The sequence below is a fragment of the Amphiura filiformis genome, chromosome 2, assembly GCF_039555335.1.
Source record: "Amphiura filiformis chromosome 2, Afil_fr2py, whole genome shotgun sequence".
Classification (NCBI taxonomy): Eukaryota; Metazoa; Echinodermata; class Ophiuroidea; order Amphilepidida; family Amphiuridae; genus Amphiura; species Amphiura filiformis.
The window spans coordinates 23,832,308-23,843,035 of record NC_092629.1 but is presented as its reverse complement, the minus strand read 5'-3'; the positions used below and the strand labels follow the sequence as shown (position 1 = coordinate 23,843,035).

General features: G+C 38.2%; 1 protein-coding gene across 1 annotated transcript; it reads left to right on the top strand.

Moving 5' to 3' along the window:
• Positions 1 to 2,657: 2,657 nt before the first annotated feature.
• LOC140139215 (neogenin-like) lies at positions 2,658 to 9,256 on the top strand. Its single transcript, XM_072160998.1, has 5 exons — positions 2,658 to 2,718; positions 5,323 to 5,529; positions 6,703 to 7,005; positions 7,397 to 7,675; positions 8,952 to 9,256. Exons 1-5 carry the CDS (start codon positions 2,658 to 2,660, stop codon positions 9,254 to 9,256), a joined length of 1,155 nt encoding a protein of 384 aa, XP_072017099.1.
• The last annotated feature ends 1,472 nt before the right edge of the window (positions 9,257 to 10,728 follow it).

Genomic DNA, 10,728 nt, shown 5'->3' with positions numbered 1-10,728 from the left:
GCCGTTAAAGTTAAAGTTAACGCCAGAATCTATAGTGTGCCGTAAATTATGATGAAAATACGTCATAATTAAAACAATGGTTTGCATATTTCCTCATAGACTACAAAATTACCATTTATGTATTGTCTAGTTAATAGACCAATTATTGGAAAGCTAATTTGGTTTGGGTAAAAAACATGCCACATGATGCTAAAAATTACTGATTGAATTAGATCAAAATAAATTTTGTTCCAAACGTCACACTTGATATATACATTTGTGTGTGCTCATGACGTACACCAAATCAGCTTGCGGAACCAAGTTTTTGGCTTGACTTCAACGCCAAGGGGATTAAGTTCCAGTAAAATGGACTGATTTTACGAGACCCAGCAGTGTAGTGAACTTCTGCGAATTGCAGCTACTGTGAACATTTTTTTACAACGTTGCGTGTCTTATAATTAATTACACCTCTATATAACCAAATATGTTTGTACTGTTCAGGTATTTTATTTAATTATTATTTTATTCATTTAGGCCTACATTATGTACCCAATTCAGCAGAAAGCTGGTCTAACATGTGCCACGCTATTATTTATACGCATATTATAGGCCTATGGGTATTGTATGTCAACCAAATTATTCATTATTAAAAGAGGAGGCCCATTTGTTACAAAAAAATAAGAATGTCAGAAAAGGAGCATCCAGAAATATGTTGGTTGAAATTCAAAATTCTGGGAGTTTTTAAAGAACAAAATGAGGATCATTCGGGGAGATATATTTAATTCGATCAGAATGCAAAGAGGAGTCCTTGCCCTCCTAAAAGAAAACTCTTGGCAACGCCACTGGGGAGTGGGAAAGTGAGGATAGATGAATAGATGGAGGGAGGGGATGATATGGAGAGGTGGTGATGGTGGTGGTGGTTGGGGGGGGGGGTGGCTAGGGAGAGCAAACAGATAAAATGGGCTTGTGTCCTGATGGAAATATAAAATTGACAAAGCTGACGTTTACTGGAATAATAAATGAGCTTTTATTATAATAATCCGGGCATAATATAGGCATATCACAAGAATATTTAATTGAAACATGTTTAGAAGTATAATATTAGCGTATAGCTCATAACATAGGCCTAATTCCCATTGCATTGGTCATCGCCAAGAGATGTAATCCATGTTTATTCAAACTAAGCGCCTATTGTAATAAGTGTTACCTGGTGTTACCAACAAACCGCTTCAGCAAACAAAAGGGAGAAATCTGATGCAGTCGCTTTTACATACCCTTCCTTTGATCACCCATTGATACACTTCCCCTAGTTTAAACAACAAGACGCTGTTGGTACAGAAACTAATCTGACGTTCGCGTTGAAGTGAAGTTGAGCAAGAAATCGAATCGATATTTTTGAAGTTGCCGTTAAAGTTCCAGTAACTTCATTCCGCAAGCTCTCTATTATCCTCAGTTGTTCTACTGCACCTGGAAATGAGAATAAAATAAAATGTAAAATAATATTAGCCAATGATAAATTACAAATTATTATTCATGTATCAGGATTATAGACTGCTTTTTACCATGGACAGCACCATTTGAGGTTTGTAAATTGGGATCCCAAAAATTTGGCATACACAAGGGGGCAAAGAATTTTTGGCAGGCCGAGAGGGGGGAAGCGAATTTTGGCGGGGCGAGAAGGGGGGGGGGGGGAAGTGATTTTTGGCGAGCCGTTTGGAAATCACCCCGGTTCATAATTATTGCACAGCCCCTATGTCAATGATGGCTGCAGAATTTGAAAACAGTCATTTGCCCATAAACTTAGCTAATTTTTGACATACAGACATGGTGGCAAGACCCCTCATTTTTGAGTTAAATCATCACCTTTTTAAACAAAATAATTAAATGTAAAGGACCGTTCACAAACACTTGTAGGGGGGGACTTTACAGACCTCGAAAATTTCAGGGACCTCCCTTTTTGACATGAAAATTATGGGTCAACTAACCCCATAGAAAAGCATATAAACTAAATTTTTCCAAGAAAATTTGTGGTCATCACCTGGTCATTTTTTTCAGGTCCCCCCGGCCCCCCTTAGAGAGGGTAAAAAAATTTCAGGGCCGCCCTTTTTGCATCATGCCCCCTAACAAGTGTTTGTGAACGGTAGACTATAGAAAAATTATCAAATTCGTGGACATTGTGGAACATTCAACTATGCGGTTACTCCGCGACTAATCATGCTGACTACACGCGTGTACAACGCTACTCTACGCGTCCATATTAGCGAGGCTATCTGCGTACAACTGCTTACTACGCACAGCCACGCAAAGAGTATGTTCCACGATGTCCACGAATTTGATAATTTTTCTATAGTATTGGTTTTAAAAGAAACCCACCTTGCAGAGTCGTGTACACGACAAGCAACACAATCCAACATCATGCTCAGCTAGCTGTACACAGCTAGCTGTATGATCAATTGATGCATATGAAAACATACGGGCAGTGCAGTACATGGTTACTGATGGTAGTCAATGGAACAAATCTCGATATCTCGTCATGTTTTCGCCGTCTATTCGATGCGGGATTCGATGTCCGTGGCAATATTTGTCCTTAGTCCATCTTATTATTTGCTTCTCTGATACAAGATGAATTGAAAATCTATTGCAAACTCGTCAAAGCACGTCGGTAAACGAGGCAAATAATGCGATGTGTGTGTGTGAATGTCCCACTGGGCGCAGCCATGTTTGTGATCGAGGTCAGAGGTGAAATCTGTCAATCAAACTACTTTGCGATATTTTAGGGAAATATTTTGCCGAAGGCATTGAGGTGGTGTGGGCAGAAGGGGCATTTTGAAGGTTTTTCGTCTCAGACCGGAAGTGACCCCTTAATGACATTTGACCCCAAATAAAAAAATACCACAGATGAATTGGGTAACCACAATTCATGTGTGAACATACCGTTACTGTCCTATGTTTTTCTTAGCAAATAAAAAAATTTGAAGGTTTTTCGTTTTATACCGGAAGTGACCCCTTAATGACCTTTGACCCCAAATCTGTGTACACCCCATAGACAATGGGTAATAACAATGCATGTGTGCAAGTGGCGTCACTGTCCTACAGAATCTGTGGAAGAAGATGCATTTTCAAAGTATTTCGTTTTATACCGGAAGTGACCCCATAATGAGATTTGACCCCAAATAAAAAAAATACCACATATACATTGGGTGACTGCAGATCATGTGTGAACATACCGTTACTGTCCAATGTTTTACTTAGCTAATAAAATTTTTTGAAGGTATTTCGTTTTATACCGGAAGTGACCCCTTAATGACCTTTGACCCCAAATCTGTGTACACCACATAGACACTGGGTAATAACAATGCATGTGTGCAAGTGGCGTCTCTGTCCCACATAATTTGTGGAAGAAGATGCATTTTAAAGGTATTTCTTTTTATACCGGAAGTGACCCCTTAATGAGCTTTGACCCCAAATAACAAAAATACCACATATACATTGGGTGACTGCAGATCATATGTGAACATACCGCTACTGTGCTATGTTTTACTTAGCTAATAAAAATTTTTGAAGGTTTTTCGTTTTATACCGGAAGTGACCCCTTAATGACCTTTGACCACAAATCTGTGTACACCACATAGACACTGGGTAATAACAATGCATGTGTGCAAGTGGGGTTGCTGTCCTACGTAAGTTGTAGGAGAGATGCATTTTTAGTTGAAATCACGTTTTTGACCCCTGTGACCCCTGCGTGACCTTTGACCCCGCGAGTTTCATGTGACATGTAGGGGCATGATCAATGATCATTGTGACCAAGTTAGATCAAAATCGATGTAAGCATGTGAGTGCTAGAGCAAATGTAATGGTTGACAGAAGAAAGAAGAAGAACTAGACTTAGCTGTGGTCTAAGACCACGAACACAGCCGTGTTGTGACCCCTTAATTACCTTTGACCCCAAAATATATGAAAACCCCATAGACATTGGCTAATGTCAATGCACGTGTCACACGCGGCATCATTTTGCTATGCTTTTTGTGGCAGAAGGGGCATTTTGAAGGTATATCGTTTTATACCGGAAGTGACCCCTCACTGACCTTTGACCCCAAATCTGTGTACACCCCATAGACACTGGGTAATAACAATGCATGTGTGCAAGTGGCGTCACTGTCCTACTGAATCTGTGGAAGAAGATGCATTTTAAAGGTATTTCATTTTATACCGGAAGTGACCCCTTAATGAGATTTGACCCAAATAAAAAAAATACCACATATACATTGGGTGACTGCAGATCATGTGTGAACATATCGTTACTGTCCCATGTTTTACTTGGCTAATAAAAATTTTGAAGGTTTTTCGTTTTATACCGGAAGTGACCCCTTAATGACCTTTGACCCCAAATCTGTGTACACCACATAGACACTGGGTAATAACAATGCATGTGTGCAAGTTGGGTCGCTGTCCTACGTAAGTTGTAGGAGAAGATGCATTTTAGTTGAAATCACGTTTTGACCCCTGTGACCCCTGCGTGACCTTTGACCCCGCGAGTTTCATGTGACATGTAGGGGCATGGTCAATGATCATGGTGACCAAGTTAGGTAAAAATCGATGTAAGCATGTGAGTGCTAGAGCAAATGTAATGGTTGACAGAAAGAAGAAAGAAAGAAGAAAGAAGAACCTGTAAGAAAAAAGACACAGCCGTGACTAACGTCACGGCTGTGTAAGAAGAAGAAGAAGAAGAAAGAACCTGTAAGAAAAAAGACACAGCCGTGACTAACGTCACGGCTGTGTAAGAAAGAAAGAACCTGTAAGAAAAAAGACACAGCCGTGACTAACGTCACGGCTGTGTAATCACCGCCTGACATTCGTGGCTCGTGAGCCACGTAGCTCTAGTTGTTGTTGGTACAGTGCCATGACCAAATTGCCATCCATGCAGAGAATCCCATGTTGCATTGGTTGACTGTTTGCTGCAAATAGTGCATATTCTACCAAAGTATAGGGTGAGGAATAAGACGGTTTTCAAGGGGGGGGGGGATAAATTTGACAAATAATGTAAAGCTAGTATCCTGATATATTTAAACACTCCGTGTAAATATATATCTTCATAATAATCTAATGGCAAAAGCCCATACTTTGTCGTCCCAGTTAAAGGCAAGTACAAATGGTTTAATATACTTTGTAATAAAATTAGAGCACCTTCAATTATTGACCTCAGTATAAATTTGATAATCATTCATTCCAAAATGCTCAATTAATCATTGCATCATTTTAATTTTTGCTTTTCGGATGAGGCATCATACCATATGGCAATTAAAAACACAGTCATTAAAAAAAACCTTTCTCCTTACTTTTCAGTTCCAGATGAACCGCCACAAAATCTACAATGCGACAACTCAACACGATATATATTGGAGTTTATATGGACCCCGCCTCCACAAGAATCTCAAAATGGAATCATACGTTTTTATGAATACCAATTTGGAATAGACGTCAGTAATAAGCACGACATTGAAGAAGGCAACGTTACCGAGACCATCAAACTGTTCTCTAATTTAGAGGATTGTATGTGTTATGAATTCCGTGTTCGGGCATGGACATCAAAAGGTCATGGGCCTTATTCTGATAAGTATACGGCGTGTACAGTTCTTGTGGGTTCGTTAAAATTTAAACTTCTTATTTTTAACCCTAGAATTACTGAGCTATATTTTGTAACACGTACTACGAAGAGTGGGGTTGTTGCGACCCCCCTAAATTTTACCACATACCATTATATTTGGTACTAAGATATAGCTATGGGTCTCCTATACCCCCCTGAATTTTCAATTATAAACGCCACATACCATTATATTTGGTACTAAGGTATAGATATGGGTCTCCTCTAACCAGTGATACCAAAATAAGTACAAACATGGCCCACATAATGTCGCCTCGCCATGACGTCACAATGTGAGGGCGCCCATGCAAATATAGGTAATTCTCGCTATGTACAAGTGTATAGGAAAAAAAACCGAATTTTCTCCCAAATACTAAAGGAAATGACTACTTTTACCTAAAGAAAAAGTCAGTAGCTCTTGGAATGATTTCACATGAGTGAAGTGAAAATCATTGGGGCCTCATCAACCCCCCTCCTCTAGCTCTATGGTCATCTTTTCCAGTCCTACCCCCGGGGAAGTTGCTGGGTAACCATTTTATCACTAAAATGAGCGTAAAGGATGGAGCTAAGATTAGCTTAGGTCGTGTGGGCGTAAACGCGTGCTTTTTATGACGGATAAAAAAAAACCTCTTCGTAGTTCTAGGGTTAAGTCACATGTTTTATCAATATCATCGATAGCAATTCCTTGTAAAAATAAATATTTGCATAATTCATTAGGAAAATGGGCTTGCCTGATTCTGTTGTTACAGGAGAATGACAGTAACAAAAGGATATTCAACCCATTTTAAAAACAGGCCAAAGAATATTCAGCAGGTGCCGATACCTCATGTTTGTCAATAGCTTGATTTTGTAATTTAAAGGATTGCTATTGACTTTTAACACAATAGGAGTTGCTATTGACACAAAATGAGGTATTACATTTATAATGTTTTGTTATTTCAGTTCCATATAATTTATTTTATTATGTTCCATTAATGGTTGCAGTTATTGTTTGTGGTGTGTTTAAGTATGTTTATTGTTATACACAGCTACAGGTGTTTTGTGCAATTCGCCTAATTCTATATTATTCTTTGTTGTGGCAGCTCCAAATCAAGTGCGAAATCTAAGTGTTGTCGCTACTTCAGAGTCATCGTTGGTAGCGAGATGGAATCCACCCAGGCGTATAAATCTGTGCAAAATTCGTCATTACTTCATCCAAGTCACTCTCGTTGATTACGACCATTGCAACCAAACAGATTTACCAGCTTTGGCAGCTACTACAGATAACACACAGTATGTGATAGACAGTTTAAAGGCCTATTCACTATACATCGTATCGGTACATGCTTACGTAGGGCAACTGGCCGGAGACTCTGTTGAACTCTTGGAATCAACGCTAGAATCAGGTATCACTTCATGTGTATAACACAACATAAAAAGAAACCCGCACTTATTTAACCAAACCCTGATCTTGTTGTAGCAATTGGATTGATTAATTCGTGTGCAGAATCTTGTTAGCTTGATTTGATACCAAATTTGCTACCGAACACTATATAGACAAAGATTGATGAAACTTGGTGACTTTTCAAAAGTTGCAAATCAAAACCAAACACGCGGTCGAAACTGTTAAGCGTGGTATACACTAAATATACATTAGTACCATTCTTCCGAAGTTAAAGTTTTACCCAAACGGCTTGATAACCACCACCTTTATACACATTGTTAAATGACAAAATGTAACTATACCACATACGACATATGACTTTCTTTCACGGAGATGTTTCTTTATTTCCACAGCTCCACTCGGATCCCCATCTTGCCTAGGCGTTGATTCATCCATCAAAGAACAACTAACATTCAGTTGGGAACTTCCATATTGTGGCAAGAGAAATGGCAAAATAGATCAGTTTGAATACGAATTTGGTATGTCCGGCCATAATTACAACACGACAGACTTGTTCGTTACGTTTAATAACCTGGAGCATTTTACTGAATATGTATTTAGAGTTCGAGCTTGGACCATAATGGGGCCTGGACCATTTTCAGAATGGCAAACTGGACGGACAGCAGAAAGTGGTAAGGCGCGAGAGAACACATTGGATGCGCTCCAGCAGGGCCTCCCGCTCTGGCTGCGCTGATCTGAGCGGAGTCAACTCAAGGTTGGCCCTTTTTCCTGCATTCGGCTGCGCTAACTATTAAATTAGTGTGTTGTTACCACACACCTTGCGACCTATATCCAAGACCCGGTGAATTGAATCAATAATAGGCTTATTGTTCAAGTAATAAATAGCCCAGATAAACCACAAATCATCGGAACAATAGGAATAATGGTTAGTATTGTACAGTAAATATGCAAAGTAGATTATTTACCAATAATCCTCAATATGCGACTTAACACCAAAATGAATGGCCCACTCTGGCTGCAGCCTTCAAAATACATTGACCATCTAGGTTGCAGCTAACCTGGATAATGTCGCAGTTAGACAAATAAAAAAGGTAGCAGGGCCAAAGTGATGCCGCCCAGCTAGAGCGCAGTCAATTTTGTCCTCACATACCCAAGTCCTTCAGCAATGCTATTATACATCGCTAGAGGTCCCTTTAAGTTCAATGTGATTCTTCCTGGCAGTTTTAGTTCCTTACGTAATGATTTCCCCGTTCCTGTGATGACCAGTTGGTCTTGCAGCCACATACTATGACCTAGATCAGTGTAGATGGAGAATCAGTTACGTCAGGTAACATTATCTTGAAAGTGACCTTCGTATGACGCAATAGGTCGTCAAATGTAACCAGCTGGTAACAGGTGTAACCAGCTGGTAACAGGTGTAATACTTGAAGCTATCTGGACCAAAAGTAAAACCCGGTAATGTTCCGATTTTTGTAGCAATACAAATGTGACCATTGCCACAAAACCAAAACGTCTACGCAGACTTAATTTTGAGATAAATACTTTTAAAGCAAACATCATATATATATATATATGTGATGCGATCAAGCCATATCAGTCGGAACGCGGAAATATCAAATTTTCGGTTTCTTATAGGATAGTAAAATGCATTATTTTACAAAGATAGATTTTGCAGAAACCCCCATCTAAATTTAACAACCATATCCAAAGATATAAGCAATTTTAAAAAGAGTTACCAAAACAACAAGAAACAGGCTATATCTCAAAATCAATGTTTCCGCGTTCCATGATTTTGCTTGATCACATCGCATATGATTATGAATAATTGGCTCTTGTCATTTGCTTATCCCTATTCAGTTGAAAAACAGAATCACTGATTTATCGTATTGCATTTATATAAAACATCATAATTGTATCATGTATGCATTTGTTTTTAATGTCGAACAGCTCCAGATGATGTTCCTCAAAACATCACATCTGACAACTCCATTCTTCAAGAACTTATCATGAGCTGGTTACCACCACCCAAAGAACATCAAAATGGGATCATCACAATGTACATATATAAGTTTAATGGTATATCAAATAGCACCACAGATCCAACAGTTACTTTCACTAATTTGGCTCATTGTACAGCATACGAGTTCACTGTTAAAGCGTTTACGGCAGTTGGCGGTGGCCCTTTAACGAAACCAAAAACTGCGTGGACACTGCATACAGGTATTAATGGGCATGAGTTTATCTATGGTTAAGAGTTGGTTTAAGTGGTTTTTCTTCGATTGTTATCCGTCGTCATATAATGTAACTTCCCCAAAAGGGTTTTAGTTGGCACCCAGCTAACAATATAACGTTGTGAGAACGTTGAGAACGTCGTGACAAGGTTTAACTTTGGTCATCTGAACGTTATTGTGTTACGTCCAAATGACCAAAAGTGTAGACACTTTTTGACGCCGATAGAACGTTAGATGTAACGTTCTTTAATCGTTGTAACAACGTTCTGACAAGTTAACCTGACCTTCACATCCCATTCAAATGTTCTCCAAACGTCCTTCATAATAAAAACGTCCTTCATATTCACCTATTCACGTTACCTGGACGTTTAATAGAACGTTTTCAGAATGCTTAAGAAATGTCCTTAAAACATTTTTAGCTGCTGCTGAACATTCAAGAAACGTTTCAAAACAAATAGACACCTTTTGTTTAGCAATAATTTTTTTATTCAGAACATTCACACCCACCAGGGGAATACAAGGTTAAAAATGAAAGAACAGTATTGTGCCATAAAACATGCTATTACTAATAATTCTGCCACACTGTGCATGCAAGCATAACAGTGAATTAAAAAGCGCGCGCATCAAAGTCGGCTGATTTTTGGAAAACATCAATGTCAAAAATGAATTTCCTTAGTATGTTCCATTTATCCCAATTGAAATTTTAATATATGGTATGTGAAACCTTTCTGAAGCTACCATTGAATCCGACAAAATTAAATTTTGCTTTGTTCAAGAATTACTGCCTGTTTAATGGATTTTTGACGATCGCTCATAAATCAGTAAATATAGGCCTATTGAAATAGTCTGATCTACCACCATTTAGCTAAAATACTTATCTTTCTTAGCATGTAAATTATTTCCGTCTACATTGAATGAAGCACTTGAGGAACACTAGTTAAAACATAATATTATCAAAGATATTCCATAGGGAGTAGTTTTCCAAACCACAATAGCTTTAAGCCATTGTGTATGTCCAAGGCCATACTAGTTATGTATACGCGCTAGAGTGAAATGACGATTCCTTTTACCATTTGCCCTCCTACGTTAATCCAGATAACAAAATGTTAATTTTAAGTCTCATTGCAAATGAATTTTTATATTTACTTTTGGGATTTGGCTTTGAGTAATGGTGACACATACCATGTTGGCAGTTAAAAAGAAAATTCTATTCCAGACACCATCAAAATGTCAAACTTTGTATTTTTTTGTATTATTTTTAAGTAATTAACTGCAGTTTCTTTATTCAACATCATAACAGGTTCATACTTGACAAATTTATGGTGAATGAATAGACTTTCATTAAATATTAAAAACACCAAAATTACTCATGCCTAATTTACATAATAATATCATGAATACATAATTAGCTGTAATTAGCTAATTTGCATAATTAATTACTTTTTGTGTATTTTTTGTTATCAATTGAAAGAACTTCGTATACATATGTGTGC